General features: G+C 42.8%; 1 protein-coding gene across 1 annotated transcript in view; it reads left to right on the forward strand.

Annotated features, from left to right (window-relative positions):
- The window catches only part of LOC135509164 (protein mono-ADP-ribosyltransferase PARP8-like), a 130,891-nt gene that overhangs the window by 11,807 nt on the left and 102,260 nt on the right, over positions 1 to 16,824 (forward strand). Inside the window, exons 4-5 of the mRNA XM_064929629.1 lie at positions 14,130 to 14,167; positions 15,892 to 15,981. Of these exons, the coding sequence (XP_064785701.1) occupies positions 14,130 to 14,167; positions 15,892 to 15,981 (128 nt within the window). The remainder of the gene's footprint in view (positions 1 to 14,129; positions 14,168 to 15,891; positions 15,982 to 16,824) is intronic.

Below are 16,824 nucleotides of genomic sequence, written 5' to 3' on the forward strand. Positions count from 1 at the left end.
AGACCCCTAGTACCCTAAATAATTACTACATCTCCTCTGTCCAGACCCCTAGTACCCTAAACAATGACTACATCTCCTCTGTCCAGACCTCTGTCCCGACCCCTAGTACCCTAAACAATGACTACATCTCCTCTGTCCAGACCTCTGTCCAGACCCCTAGTACCCTAAACAATGACTACATCTCCTCTGTCCAGACCTCTGTCCAGACCCCTAGTACCCTAAACAATGACTACATCTCCTCTGTCCAGACCCCTAGTGCCCTAAACAATGACTACATCTCCTCTGTCCAGACCCCTAGTACCCTAAACAATGACTACATCTCCTCTGTCCAGACCCCTAGTATCCTAAACAATGACCACATCTCCTCTGTCCAGACCTCTGTCCAGACCCCTAGTACCCTAACCAATGACTACATCTCCTCTGTCCAGACCCCTAGTACCCTAACCAATGACCACATCTCCTCTGTCCAGACCCCTAGTACCCTAGTACCCTAACTAATGACTATATCTCCTCTGTCTAGACCCCTAGTACCCTAGTACCCTAACTAATGACTATATCTCCTCTGTCTAGACCCCTAGTACCCTAGTACCCTAAACAATGACTACATCTCCTCTGTCCAGACCCACACGGTCACACCTCCATCCCTAGTATCTGCATTATTGTTTGCCAATTGGTCTTAAATTGTCCAAAATAGTTAGTTTTTTTTGGTCGCCCATGATATTTCAATAATAAATTATTATATATTTTTTATTGTGTTTATGATAGATTGTTTTTCAAGTTTTTAGTATAATTCTTTTCAAGATGCTCACAACACCCCCATATGCCATGTCTAGAAACATGCAGACAAACGGATTAAAAGTAAAGCCCCCTTAAATTGAGAGAGAGAGAGAGAGAGAGAGAGAGAGAGAGAGAGAGAGAGAGAGAGAGAGAGAGAGAGAGAGAGAGAGAGAGAGAGAGAGAGAGAGAGAGAGAGAGAGAGAGAGAGAGAGAGAGAGAGAGAGAGAGAGAGAGAGAGAGAGAGAGAGAGAGAGTGTCTTCAACAGGGGCGGCAGGTACCCTAGTGGTTAGAGCGTTGGGCCCATAACTGAAAGGTTGCTGGATCGAAACCCTGAGTTGACAAGGTCTGTCGTTCTTCCCTCTGAACAAGGCATTTGAACCCTCTGTTAAAAGGATGTCATTGTAAATAACAATTTGTTCTTAACTGACTTGCCTAGTTAAAAATACTAGGCTGGGTTAGAAGTCACAGACATCAACTAAATGCAGTCTTCAACTTCTTTGGTGTAAAAAAAACGGACTAAATTACAAGTTGACATGCTCGTTGTCTTGTTTAGTACTTTGTTCAGGAAGTAAGACATTTGAGCTGACTCTTTCTATAGTGTGTGTGTAGACTCTTTCTGTGTCATTATGGTAGAACCAGGAAGTCACATGTACCGAAATAGACCTACAGTACTACACACACACGAGTGCTTGGCGGTATTTCCATATTTGACTATTTGCTGGTAGTGATGCACAGACTTGTTATTTTATTTTACTTTACCTTCTATAGAAGTATTTCAATGTTTGGTTTGTTAAATGTGATACGCAACACGTGTAATATCCCTTTAAAAAGAATAATTTACTCCGTTTGCTACTTGCAAGTCGCTGCTCTCCTCCTGCATGGAGCTTCTCAGACCAAGCCCCGCCCCCCTGTCACTCAAGGAGATCCACAGAGTCACGACAGATACGGGGTAGAATGACCAGAGGTCTCCGCCCCTAACAATGGGATTCGTTGCCCCACCTATACCTCAATGGCCCTGTTAGGATTGGCTTCTTGTTCTGAAATAGCTCAATGAGGATACGGCAGCAGAGAACATCACAGCGTGGATATCCAATCATTTATGGGATTGTTTTCAATCTTTTTTATACAAAATCATTTATGGTCTTCAAGTCTTCCCTCATTTCTCCCAGATTATATGGGTGTTTATGTGGCTTTCTTTAAAATATATGAACAGCCTGATCACTAGCAATAACCCAAGCGTGTTTCTCAGACCACTGCGGCTACGGCAGGTCACAATGCTCATCCCCAAACATGAACCTAAACCACTCGGAATGAATGAACTAAACTGTTGTTTCTGTTTTAACCCTGTAACCAGGCAGACGTCACCCTGTAACCAGGCAGCAGTAACCCTGTAACCAGGCAGACGTAACCCTGTAACCAGGCAGACGTCACCCTGTAACCAGGCAGCAGTAACCCTGTAACCAGACAGACGTAACCCTGTAACCAGGCAGCAGTAACCCTGTAACCAGACAGCAGTAACCCTGTAACCAGGCAGCAGTAACCCTGTAACCAGGCAGCAGTAACCCTGTAACCAGACAGCAGTAACCCTGTAACCAGGCAGCAGTAACCCTGTAACCAGGCAGCAGTAACCCTGTAACCAGACAGCAGTAACCCTGTAACCAGGCAGCAGTAACCCTGTAACCAGACAGCAGTAACCCTGTAACCAGGCAGCAGTAACCTTGTAACCAGGCAGACGTAACCCTGTAACCAGGCAGCAGTAACCTTGTAACCAGGCAGACGTAACCCTGTAACCAGGCAGCAGTAACCCTGTAACCAGGCAGCAGTAACCTTGTAACCAGGCAGACGTAACCCTGTAACCAGGCAGCAGTAACCTTGTAACCAGGCAGACGTAAACCTGTAACCAGGCAGCAGTAACCCTGTAACCAGGCAGCAGTAACCTTGTAACCAGGCAGACGTAACCCTGTAACCAGGCAGCAGTAACCCTGTAACCAGGCAGCAGTAACCTTGTAACCAGGCAGACGTAACCCTGTAACCAGGCAGCAGTAACCTTGTAACCAGGCAGACGTAACCTTGTAACCAGGCAGACGTAACCCTGTAACCAGGCAGCAGTAACCCTGTAACCAGGCAGCAGTAACCCTGTAACCAGGCAGCAGTAACCCTGTAACCAGGCAGCAGTAACCTTGTAACCAGGCAGACGTAACCCTGTAACCAGGCAGCAGTAACCCTGTAACCAGGCAGCAGTAACCCTGTAACCAGGCAGCAGTAACCCTGTAACCAGGCAGCAGTAACCCTGTAACCAGGCAGCAGTAACCCTGTAACCAGGCAGACGTAACCCTGTAACCAGGCAGCAGTAACCCTGTAACCAGGCAGCAGTAACCCTGTAACCAGGCAGCAGTAACCCTGTAACCAGGCAGACGTAACCCTGTAACCAGGCAACAGTAACCCTGTAACCAGGCAGCAGTAACCCTGTAACCAGGCAGCAGTAACCCTGTAACCAAGCAACAGTAACCCTGTAACCAGGCAACAGTAACCCTGTAACTATGCAGAATTAATCCGTCAGAAATAGAAGTTCATCCATAATACGTTGAATTTCGAAGAGAAACTATGAGCTGGGCGATATGGACATAAAGAGTTAACATAAATTAACATAAAGAGTTTTAGGGGAGGCACTAGAGCTGGGCGATATGGACATAAAGAGTTAACATAAATTAACATAAAGCGTTTTTAGGGGAGGCACTAGAGCTGGGCGATATGGACATAAAGAGTTAACATAAATTAACATAAAGAGTTTTTAGGGGAGGCACTAGAGCTGGGCGATATGGACATAAAGAGTTAACATAAATTAACATAAAGAGATTTTAGGGGAGGCACTAGAGCTGGTCGATATGGACATAAAGAGTGAACATAAATTAACATAAAGAGTTTTTAGGGGAGGTTCTAGAGCTGGGAGATATGGACATAAAGAGTTAACATAAATTAACATAAAGAGTTTTAGGGGAGGCACTAGAGCTGGGCGATATGGACATAAAGAGTGAACATAAATTAACATAAAGAGTTTTTAGGGGAGGCACTAGAGCTGGGCGATATGGACATAAAGAGTGAACATAAATTAACATAAAGAGTTTTTAGGGGAGGCACTAGAGCAGTGCGATATGGACATAAAGAGTGAACATAAATTAACATAAAGAGTTTTTAGGGGAGGCACTAGAGCTGGGCGATATGGACATAAAGAGTGAACATAAATGAACATAAAGAGATTTTAGGGGAGGCACTAGAGCTGGGCGATATGGACATAAAGAGTTAACATAAATTAACATAAAGAGTTTTTAGGGGAGGCACTAGAGCTGGGCGATATGGACATAAAGAGTTAACATAAATTAACATAAAGAGATTTTAGGGGAGGCACTAGAGCTGGTCGATATGGACATAAAGAGTGAACATAAATTAACATAAAGAGTTTTTAGGGGAGGTTCTAGAGCTGGGAGATATGGACATAAAGAGTTAACATAAATTAACATAAAGAGTTTTAGGGGAGGCACTAGAGCTGGGCGATATGGACATAAAGAGTGAACATAAATTAACATAAAGAGTTTTTAGGGGAGGCACTAGAGCTGGGCGATATGGACATAAAGAGTGAACATAAATTAACATAAAGAGTTTTTAGGGGAGGCACTAGAGCAGTGCGATATGGACATAAAGAGTGAACATAAATTAACATAAAGAGTTTTTAGGGGAGGCACTAGAGCTGGGCGATATGGACATAAAGAGTGAACATAAATGAACATAAAGAGATTTTAGGGGAGGCACTAGAGCTGGGCGATATGGACATAAAGAGTGAACATAAATGAACATAAAGAGATTTTAGGGGAGGCACTAGAGCTGGGCGATATGGACATAAAGAGTGAACATAAATTAACATAAAGAGTTTTTAGGGGAGGTTCTAGAGCTGGGCGATATGGACATAAAGAGTGAACATAAATTAACATAAAGAGTTTTTAGGGGAGGCACTAGAGCTGGGCAATATGGACATAAAGAGTTAACATAAATTAACATAAAGAGTTTTTAGGGGAGGCACTAGAGCTGGGCGATATGGACATAAAGAGTGAACATAAATTAACATAAAGAGTTTTTAGGGGAGGCACTAGAGCTGGGCGATATGGACATAAAGAGTTAACATAAATGAACATAAAGAGATTTTAGGGGAGGCACTAGAGCTGGGCGATATGGACATAAAGAGTGAACATAAATGAACATAAAGAGATTTTAGGGGAGGCACTAGAGCTGGGCGATATGGACATAAAGAGTGAACATAAATTAACATAAAGAGTTTTTAGGGGAGGTTCTAGAGCTGGGCGATATGGACATAAAGAGTGAACATAAATTAACATAAAGAGATTTTAGGGGAGGCACTAGAGCTGGGCGATATGGACATAAAGAGTGAACATAAATTAACATAAAGAGTTTTTAGGGGAGGCACTAGAGCTGGGCGATATGGACAAAAAGTTATAGCGCAATACATGTAACTATTTTGCTTGATAACAACAAATACAGCCTTCTTTTATTTATTTCTATGGAGAGTTACTTTACCTTAGTGGCAGAGCTCTGGACAATTCCCTTCCAGTGCTAAATAAGAACACTGAGGTCGTAACCTATGATTAAAAATTCCAAGAAATGAATGAGCATTTTCGCTACACTCGCATTAACATCTGCTAACCATGTGTATGTGACCAATAAACATTTGATTTGATTTTGATTTGACTGATATTTTGATGTGCAACCTGTCAAAATAGGATCCAGAATCATCAGATTTATTTTTGTCTCTTTGGAGAAATTCACCGACATCTTTGTGCAAATCAAATCGAATCAAATCAAATCAAATTTTATTTGTCACATACACATGGTTAGCAGATGTTAATGCGAGTGTAGCGAAATGCTTGTGCTTCTAGTTCCGACAATGCAGTAATAACCAACAAGTAATCTAACTAACAATTCCTAATCTACTGTCTTATACACAGTGTAAGGGGATAAAGAATATGTACATAAGGATATATGAATGAGTGATGGTACAGAGCAGCATAGGCAAGATACAGTAGATGGTATCGAGTACAGTATATACATGTGAGATGAGTATGTAAACAAAGTGGCATAGTTAAAGTGGCTAGTGATACATGTATTACATAAGGATGCAGTCGATGATATAGAGTACAGTATATACGTATGCATATGAGATGAATAATGTAGGGTAAGTAACGTTATATAAGGTAGCATTGTTTTAAAGTGGCTAGTGATATATTTACATCATTTCCCATCAATTCCCATTATTAAAGTGGCTGGAGTTGAGTCAGTGTCAGTGTGTAGGCAGCAGCCACTCAATGTTAGTGGTGGCTGTTTAACAGTCTGATGGCCTTGAGATAGAAGCTGTTTTTCAGTCTCTCGGTCCCAGCTTTGATGCACCTGTACTGACCTCGCCTTCTGGATGATAGCGGGGTGAACAGGCAGTGGCTCGGGTGGTAGATGTCCTTGATGATCTTTATGGCCTTCCTGTAAGATCGGGTGGTGTAGGTGTCCTGGAGGGCAGGTAGTTTGCCCCTGATGATGCGTTGTGCAGACCTCACTACCCTCTGGAGAGCCTTACGGTTGAGGGCGGAGCAGTTGCCGTACCAGGCGGTGATACAGCCCGCCAGGATGGTCTCGATTGTGCGTCTGTAGAAGTTTGTGAGTGCTTTTGGTGACAAGCCAAATTTCTTCAGCCTCCTGAGGTTGAAGAGGCGCTGCTGCGCCTTCTTCACGATGCTGTCTGTGTGAGTGGACCAATTCAGTTTGTCTGTGATGTGTATGCCGAGGAACTTAAAACTTGCTACTCTCTCCACTACTGTTCCATCGATGTGGATAGGGGGGTGTTCCCTCTGCTGTTTCCTGAAGTCCACAATCATCTCCTTAGTTTTGTTGACGTTGAGTGTGAGGTTATTTTCCTGACACCACACTCCGAGGGCCCTCACCTCCTCCCTGTAGGCCGTCTCGTCGTTGTTGGTAATCAAGCCTACCACTGTTGTGTCGTCCGCAAACTTGATGATTGAGTTGGAGGCGTGCGTGGCCACGCAGTCGTGGGTGAACAGGGAGTACAGGAGAGGGCTCAGAACGCACCCTTGTGGGGCCCCAGTGTTGAGGATCAGCGGGAGGAGATGTTGTTACCTACCCTCACCACCTGGGGACGGCCCGTCAGGAAGTCCAGTACCCAGTTGCACAGGGCGGGGTCGAGACCCAGGGTCTCGAGCTTGATGACGAGCTTGGAGGGTACTATGGTGTTGAATGCCGAGCTGTAGTCGATGAACAGCATTCTCACATAGGTATTCCTCTTGTCCAGATGGGTTAGGGCAGTGTGCAGTGTGGTTGAGATTGCATCGTCTGTGGACCTATTTGAGCGGTAAGCAAATTGGAGTGGGTCTAGTGTGTCAGGTAGGGTGGAGGTGATATGGTCCACCCTACCTTATCCACCCTTATTGGACTATAGTGTAACGGCTCTTGTTGGTGGTAGGAAGAGTGGACCAAAGGGCAGCGTGGAAAGTGATTATTTTATTCAAAAACACTCAAACAAAAATAACATAAGTGAAAACGAAAGCGCACAGTTCTGTCAGGCCCCAAAAAAACACTAAACAGAAAACAAGATCCCACAAAACCCAAAATGAAAATGACAGCTATTGTATGATTCCCAATCAGAGACAACGATAGACAGCTCCCTCTGATTGGGAACCACACTCGGCCAAAAACAAAGAAATAGAAAACATAGACTTTCCCACCCGAGTCACACCCAGTAACCAATAATAAGGGTCTCTAAGGTCAGGGCGTGACCTACAGACTGTATTATACACCATCTGAAGAAGGGGGACATCTCTTATAACTCTAGTGACCTACAGACTGTATTATACACCATCTGAAGAAGGGGGACTTCTCTTATAACTCTAATTATTATATAATTGGTACAAAACCATGTTGGCTAATTGATTCATCTATCAGTAAATGTGGGCTAATTGATTCATCTATCAGTAAATGTAGGCTAATTGATTCATCTATCAGTAAATGTAGGCTAATTGATACATCTATCAGTAAATGTAGGCTAATTGATTCATCTATCAGTAAATGTAGGCTAATTGATTCATCTATCAGTAAATGTAGGCTAATTGATTCATCTATCAGTAAATGTAGGCTAATTGATTAATCTATCAGTAAATGTAGGCTAATTGATTCGTCTATCAGTAAATGTAGGCTAATTGATTAATCTATCAGTAAATGTAGGCTAATTGATTCATCTATCAGTAAATGTAGGCTAATTGATTCATCTATCAGTAAATGTAGGCTAATTGATTAATCTATCAGTAAATGTAGGCTAATTGATTCATCCACCAGTAAATGTAGGCTAATTGATTCATCTATCAGTAAATGTAGGCTAATTGATTCGTCTATCAGTAAACGTAGGCTAATTGATTCATCTATCAGTAAATGTAGGCTAATTGATTCATCTATCAGTAAATGTAGGCTAATTGATTCGTCTATCAGTAAATGTAGGCTAATTGATTCATCTGTCAGTAAATGTAGGCTAATTGATTCATCTATCAGTAAATGTAGGCTAATTGATTCGTCTATCAGTAAATGTAGGCTAATTGATTCGTCTATCAGTAAATGTAAGCTAATTGATTCGTCTATCAGTAAATGTAGGCTAATGTCGTAGGAAATGTTTCCAGCGTTAGGCCGGTCTACTTGATGTAAGCCTATTCACGGTAAATGTCACTCTCTGCTCCGCTTCGCCGTCGCATCAATACCATATTATTACCTTTCTTCGGTTGTAAAGTGGTGCCATTACCTCAATATTCACAGGTGAGAAATACAGTATATAGTCAACAGAGAGCTGTGACACTCCTTTCTGTAACTAAAACTACAGTAGTTCACAGTAGCATTTTTAGAAACTATCATACAGGCTTGTGCTTCCCAGAATGCTTCTCTCCCTCCTCTGTGCGCACATTTAGGAGAGGGAGTGAGTCAGCAGCTGACAGCCGGCAGACGCCTCACAAGTCCTCAACTGGCAGCTTCATAAAATAGTACCCGCAAAACACCAGTCTCAACGTCAACAGTGAAGAGGTGACTCCGGGATGCTGGCCTTCTAGGCAGAGTTGCACAGAAAAAGCCATATCTCAGACTGGCCAATAAAAAGAAAAGATTAAGATGGGCAAAAGAACACAGACACTGGACAGAGGAACTCTGCCTCGAAGGCCAGCATCCTGGAGTCACCTCTTCACTGTTGACGTTGAGGCTGGTGTTTTGTGGGTACTATTTAATGAAGCTGCCAGTTGAGGACTTGTGAGGCGTCTGTTTCTCAAACTAGACTCTCTAATGTACTTGTCCTCTTGCTCAGTTGTGCCCCGGGGCCTCCCACTCCTCTTTCTATTCTGGTTGGAGCCAGTTTGCGTGTTCTGTGAAGGGAGTAGTACACAGCGTTGTACGAGATCTTCAGTTTCTTGGCAATTTCTCAGATGGAATAAGCCTTCATTTCTCAGAACAAGAATAGACTGATGAGTTTCAGAAGAAAGTCCTTTGTTTCTGACCATTTTGAGCCTGTAATCAAACCCACAAATGCTGATGCTCCAGATACTCAACCAGTCTAAAGAAGGCCAGTTTTATTGCTTCTTTAATCAGACCAACAGTTTTCAGCTGCGCTAACATAATTGCAAAAGGGTTTTCTAATGGTCAATTAGGCTTTTAAAATTATAACTTGGATTAGCTATCTAAGTCTATACACATCCTATATAACTACTGTCTATGCTGTCTATACACACCATCCTATATAACTACTGTCTATACTGTCTATACACACGCTCCTATATATAACTACTGTCTATACACACCATCCTATATAACTACTGTCTATACACACCATCCTATATAACTACTGTCTATACTGTCTATACACACCATCCTATTATAACTACTGTCTATACACACCCTCCTATATATAACTACTGTCTATACACACCATCCTATATAACTACTGTCTATACTGTCTATACACACCATCCTATATAACTACTGTCTATACACACCCTCCTATATAACTACTGTTTGTACACACCATCCTATATAACTACTGTCTATACACACCATCCTATATAACTACTGTCTATACACACCATCCTATATAACTACTGTCTATACACACCATCCTATATAACTACTGTCTATACTGTCTATACACACCATCCTATATAACTACTGTCTATACACACCCTCCTATATAACTACTGTCAGGGGGTAGTATGTCTCACTGTGGAATAACATCTATTTATGAGGTTTTTTGTCACATTGAGAGTGTGGATTTAAGCCTGAGGAGAACTCACCAAAACAAAGTTTATTGGGACATTGCACTAAACAGTGTGAATAATTAAACATGTTGTGGCTTATGAACACGCACAGTGTGTATTATAAATGCATCTCATTTCTTAGCGGGAAAAATGGGTTTGACTGTGCGATACTATGAAATTGTTTTGTTCCTTAAAACCTTTTTTTTTAAAGCACCCCTGGTTTTTGACTTTGAAACGTCAGTTGTAGATTCTGATGTTGTTGTCATGACAGTCATGGGAAGTGTTTTGATGTGGATGGAAATGGGTTACAACAGGTAGACTGACAGTCCTCCTGTAGACTACACCGCTGCTGTCCTCCTGTAGACTACACCACCTCTGTCCTCCTGTAGGCTACACCACCTCTGTCCTCCTGTAGGCTACACCACCTCTGTCCTCCTGTAGACTACACCGCTGCTGTCCTCCTGTAGACTACACCACCTCTGTCCTCCTGTAGACTACACCACTGCTGTCCTCCTGTAGACTACACCACCTCTGTCCTCCTGTAGGCTCCACCACCTCAGTCCTCCTGTAGGCTACACCACCTCTGTCCTCCTGTAGACTACACCACCTCTGTCCTCCTGTAGACTACACCGCTGCTGTCCTCCTGTAGACTACACCACCTCTGTCCTCCTGTAGGCTACACCACCTCTGTCCTCCTGTAGACTACACCACCTCTGTCCTCCTGTAGACTACACTGCTGCTGTCCTCCATAGACTACACAGCTGCTGTCCTCCTTTAGGCTTCACCACCTCAGTCCTCCTGTAGACTACACCACCTCTGTCCTCCTGTAGACTACACCGCTGCTGTCCTCCTGTAGGCTCCACCACCTCAGTCCTCCTGTAGACTACACCACCTCTGTCCTCCTGTAGACTACACCACCTCTGTCCTCCTGTAGATTACATCGCTGCTGTCCTCCTGTAGACTACACCACCTCTGTCCTCCTGTAGACTTCACCGCTGCTGTCCTCCTGTAGGCTACACCACTGCTGTCCTCCTGTAGACTACACAACCTCTGTCCTCCTTACCTCTAAGTGTTTATTCAAGTTGGTCATATCATCTTTGATCCCGACACCAGTCGTACCATTGGAAGACACAGCTTGGACTGTAGCCAACAAAAACCTATTCCTGCTCTTTTTCCACGATCCATCAAACGCATTTGGTGTGTCATCATAGTGGTCTCTGATTGGTGGTCATCATTTGGTGTGTCATCATAGTGGTCTCTGATTGGTGGTCATCATTTGGTGTGTCATCATAGTGGTCTCTGATTGGTGGTCATCATTTGGTGTGTTATCATAGTGGTCTCTGATTGGTGGTCAGACCCACTCAGGTGGAACAAACTTAAACTTGCACCTTTGTTCAATGCTGAATTGAATTTCATTAAGCTACATGCTAAATTAATGTCTGGTTAGCATCTGTCCACACACTAGGCTAGTTACGGGCGTTGGGGTCTGGCCTGGTCTGTTATAGTCTGGTCTGGTCTGTTATGGTCTGGTCTATTGTGTTGGGGTATGGCCTGGTCTGTTATGGCCTGGTCTGTTGTGGTCTGGTCTGTTGTGTTGGGGTCTGGCCTGGTCTGTTATGGTCTGGTCTGTTGTGTTGGGGTCTGGCCTGGTCTGTTATGGCCTGATCTGTTGTGGTCTGGTCTGTTGTGTTGGGGTCTGGCCTGGTCTGTTATGGTCTGGTCTGTTGTGTTGGGGTCTGGCCTGGTCTGTTATGGTCTGGTCTGTTATGGTCTGGTCTATTGTGTTGTGGTCTAGTCTGGTCTGTTGTGTTGTGGTCTAGTCTGGTCTGTTGTGTTGTGTTGTCATCTAGTCTGGTCTCTTGTAGTCGACCTGAGGAGTAGTGAAGGAGGAATCCTAGCAGAATGAAAGTCGACCTGAGGAGTAGTGAAGGAGGAATCAGAGCAGAATGAAAGTCGACCTGAGGAGTAGTGAAGGAGGAATCAGAGCAGAATGAAAGTCGACCTGAGGAGTAGTGGAGGAGGACTCAGAGCAGAATGAAACACACCTGTTGACCTGTGGACGTCTTTAAGAGACGCGGAGGTTTGATGCTGCCTCAGTCAGCACGGTACACAGCTGCAGGGTGAACGGGGTTGGCAACATGCGTTCTGCTTCCAGAATATTCAGATATTCACAACTCATTGGGAATGGAGGGTTAATATCATATTTACATTACATCAGTTATCACTCATTAACAGCACCTTGCCTACAAAGCTACACTCTCTCTGGACAGCATGGAAACACACTGTAATGTAGACAATTATGGGATGTATGTCTGGTGACTGTATTTGAACTATTTGCACATCATTTCAATTCATTTTAGAGTATTTTTATTTTGTATTTTTTTTGTATTTTGAAAAGCCTGAAAAAAAATGGAATTATAATCCTACTCTCTGTAGCTATAATGGCATGTTCCTCGTGTGTTTATATACGTGTAATGTCTGTGTAACTGCGCTCTTCGTTTGTCGAAAGAGAGTCGGACCGAAATGCAGCGTGTTGGTTACTCATGTTTTTAATGAATGAATCGCGGTACATGAAATAACTGATATAAATAAATAACAACAAAACGGAACGTGAAACCTAATTACAGCCTATCTGGTGAAACTACACAGAGACAGGAACAATCACCCACGAAATACACAGTGAAACCCAGGCTACCTAAATACGGTTCCCCATCAGAGACAACAAGAATCACCTGACTCTGATTGAGAACTGCCTCAGGCAGCCAAACCTTAACTAAACACACCCCTCATCAACCACAATCCCAATGCCTACAACAAAAAAACAATACAACAACACAATAACATAAACCCATGTCACACCCTGACCAACTAATTAACTAAAAACACAAAATACTAAGACCAAGGCGTGACAGTCTGATTGTACGCTTTATGAACGGACAGGAAATATAACATTACTGAATATGTTGTCCCTCCCATTTTCACAGGGACACCTTGACTTTACAATGTGGTCTGTTATGACACAGTCTTGCCAGTCATTCGTGAAGTCTTATTTGAATAATGAGTATTTTAATCATTCACCTGGGTTTGGGCCATTTTCCTGTTTGATGTTTTGAGGTTTTCTGAGCAGCCCTGGTTGAAACTCACACCTTTTTAATGATGTTCTGCTTTTTCTTAGTTCTCGAGAACTCTGGCCCCTGGTACAAACTGGCAGACAGACTTCTATTGTAGCCTACATGCTAAAAATACTGCATATGGTTAGACTTTTCTGTTCCTTTGCTGGCTCAGCCACTGTGTTGGATCCCATGGCTGCGTCACAAATTAGTGCCCTACTTTTGATTAGAACCTCATGGGCCCTAGTCAAAAGTAGTGCACTAAGTAGGGAATATTATGTAATTTGTGACAAAGCCTATCGCTCAAAGCCCACCCACTGCTGGGAGAGAGAACTCATTTAGTAGATTGGGAGTTTGATTGAGCCGACACCAGGATCATGCTAATTGGGTCTGCTGTTGCTCATAAACACTCTCAAGTTATTCTTGGAGGCACCCACGGGGAAACCTGTTTGCGAACCCGTCCTTTTTTTAACAGGATGTGTAAAGTCGTGTGTGAATTGAGTTATCGACAAAGTTGCGTAATTTTAACATATGAAATGGACTTTCCTGCTGCTATCTATTGAGCCACGCAGAGCCGCTGAGCCTGCCAGTTTCACCGGCTCCCAGTGTTGAGTCAACTACGAACTGAGAAACTGTAAATGTACACCGTCTGCTTCATTCAGATCTTATTGATGTATTGATCAGGTCACTTGGGGACAACAATAAGGTTTTTTTCCATTTACTATAACTACTGGTAGTTACTGACAGCTACTGGACACACTTTTTTTCTGTCACTTTACCACAACTGTTGATGTAATGCGGGTTTATTAAATACATTGGATTGATTGACTGAATTATTGATTAGTATTTTGAATAATCATGTTTTTAATGTATTTCTTCATTCTCCTCCAGGGTGTCCTACTCTGTGCACGTCTCTGACGACTACCCAGGTAAGGACCGCGCCATGTCTTCACTGACATGACTTCCCTCTCCGTGTGCCTCTACTGTAATATCTTGCAAGCCATCATCTACTACTTTAGTCTACTGACCCCTCTGACCTCAGGCCGAGAGTGATTCACGTTCGCAGACTGCCAATGAGGTCATGGCCATAACGTCGTAGATTCTGAAACCATATAGATTCCTTCTCCGCTAAGTGTGACTGTCAGCGAGCCCCATATTCTTATTCAGTCAATGAGACATTATGTCATATTATGAGACATTATGAGACATTATGTCACATTATGTCATATATCTCACATTATGTCATATATCACATTATGTCACATTATGTCATATATCTCACATTATGTCATATCTCACATTATGTCACATCTCACATTATGTCATATATCTCACATTATGTCACATCTCACATTATGTCACATTATTTCATATATCTCACATTATGTCATATGTCACATTATGTCACATCTCACATTATGTCACATCCCACATTATGTCACATTATGTCATATATCTCACATTATGTCATATATCTCACATTATGTCACATTATGTCATATATCTCACATTATGTCATATATCTCACATTATGTCACATTATGTCATATATCTCACATTATGTCATATCTCACATTATGTCATATATCTCACATTATGTCACATTATGTCATATATCTCACATTATGTCATATATCTCACATTATCTCATATATCTCACATTATGTCATGTATCTCACATTATGTCATATATCTCACATTATGTCATATATCTCACGTTATGTCATATATGTCACTGTGATGTGGGTCTAGTCAGTTGAACTGTCTGAGTTGAAAGGTTAACTACAGGTAGTGGGTCTAGTCAGTGGAACTGTCTGAGTTGAAAGGTCAACTACAGGTAGTGGGTCTAGTCAGTGGAACTGTCTGAGTTGAAAGGTCAACTACGGGTAGTGGGTCTAGTCAGTGGAACTGTCTGAGTTGAAAGGTCAACTACAGGTAGTGGGTCTAGTCAGTGGAACTGTCTGAGTTGAAAGGTCAACTACAGGTAGTGGGTCTAGTCAGTGGAACCGTCTGAGTTGAAAGGTCAACTCCAGGTAGTGGGTCTAGTCAGTGGAACTGTCTGAGTTGAAAGGTCAACTACAGGTAGTGGGTCTAGTCAGTGGAACTGTCTGAGTTGAAAGGTCAACTACAGGTAGTGGGTCTAGTCAGTGGAACCGTCTGAGTTGAAAGGTCAACTACGGGTAGTGGGTCTAGTCAGTGGAACTGTCTGAGTTGAAAGGTCAACTACGGGTAGTGGGTCTAGTCAGTGGAACTGTCTGAGTTGAAAGGTCAACTACAGGTAGTGGGTCTAGTCAGTGGAACTGTCTGAGTTGAAAGGTCAACTACGGGTAGTGGGTCTAGTCAGTGGAACTGTCTGTGTTGAAAGGTCAACTACAGGTAGTGGGTCTAGTCAGTGGAACTGTCTGAGTTGAAAGGTCAACTCCAGGTAGTGGGTCTAGTCAGTGGAACTGTCTGAGTTGAGAGGTCAACTACAGGTAGTGGGTCTAGTCAGTGGCACTGTCTGAGTTGAAAGGTCAACTACAGGTAGTGGGTCTAGTCAGTGGAACTGTCTGAGTTGAAAGGTCAACTACAGGTAGTGGTTGCTCTATGCCAGGTATCGTGTGTAAAGTCTGTTTATTGATGATTGTTTGTTAACTTTCTTTCTTCAACACAGACAACACATACGTGTCAAACTCTGAAAACGAGGATGAAGTTCTCGTAACCAGAGACCCGATCCCCGTCATCTTCCACAGAATCTCAACAGGTACATTTATGTCATATAGTCCGTATTGCATTGTCAAGTATAGACTGATCTCTTTGAATCTGCAGAAATACCTTGAATACAGGAACATGTCTGAAATATTTTCTGACTGTACAGGTAAACTAGTGTATTGTCAAAGTTAGTATAATCTGCATAAATACTTAGAATACAGAAACGTTTTGAATTGTTTTCTTATCGTCGTATCATCTTCAATACCCTGGTACTTGCCTACAGAGCAGCATGGGGAACTGCCTCTCTCTACCTTCAGGCTCTTCCCAAACCCAACACCTTCACCTGACACCCCAGCACTCTGTTCTGACACTTCTGGTGTCTTGGCCCTCCCACGCGAAGGCAGCTATTGCTTAGCACAGTCAAAGCTCTTCTCTGTCCTGGCACACCAATGGTGGAACCAGTTTTCCCCTAACAGGCAAACGTCTTCCGAAAACCTCTGAACCCCAACCCCTTTAAATAAATCCCATAAACCTCTGAAACCCAACCCCTTTAAATAAATCCCATAAACCTCTGAAACCCAACCCCTTTAAATAAATCCCATAAAACCCTCTGAAACCCAACCCCTTTAAATAAATCCCATAAAACCCTCTGAAACCCAACCCCTTTAAATAAATCCCATAAAACCCTCTGAAACCCAACCCCTTTAAATAAATCCCATAAAACCCTCTGAAACCCAACCCCTTTAAATAAATCCCATAAACCTCTGAAACCCAACCCCTTTAAATAAATCCCATAAAACCCTCTGAAACCCAACCCCTTTAAATAAATCCCATAAAACCCTCTGAAACCCAACCCCTTTAAATAAATCCCATAAAACCCTCTGAAACCCAACCC

Source organism: Oncorhynchus masou, chromosome 1 (assembly GCF_036934945.1).
Source record: "Oncorhynchus masou masou isolate Uvic2021 chromosome 1, UVic_Omas_1.1, whole genome shotgun sequence".
NCBI classification, from domain to species: Eukaryota; Metazoa; Chordata; class Actinopteri; order Salmoniformes; family Salmonidae; genus Oncorhynchus; species Oncorhynchus masou.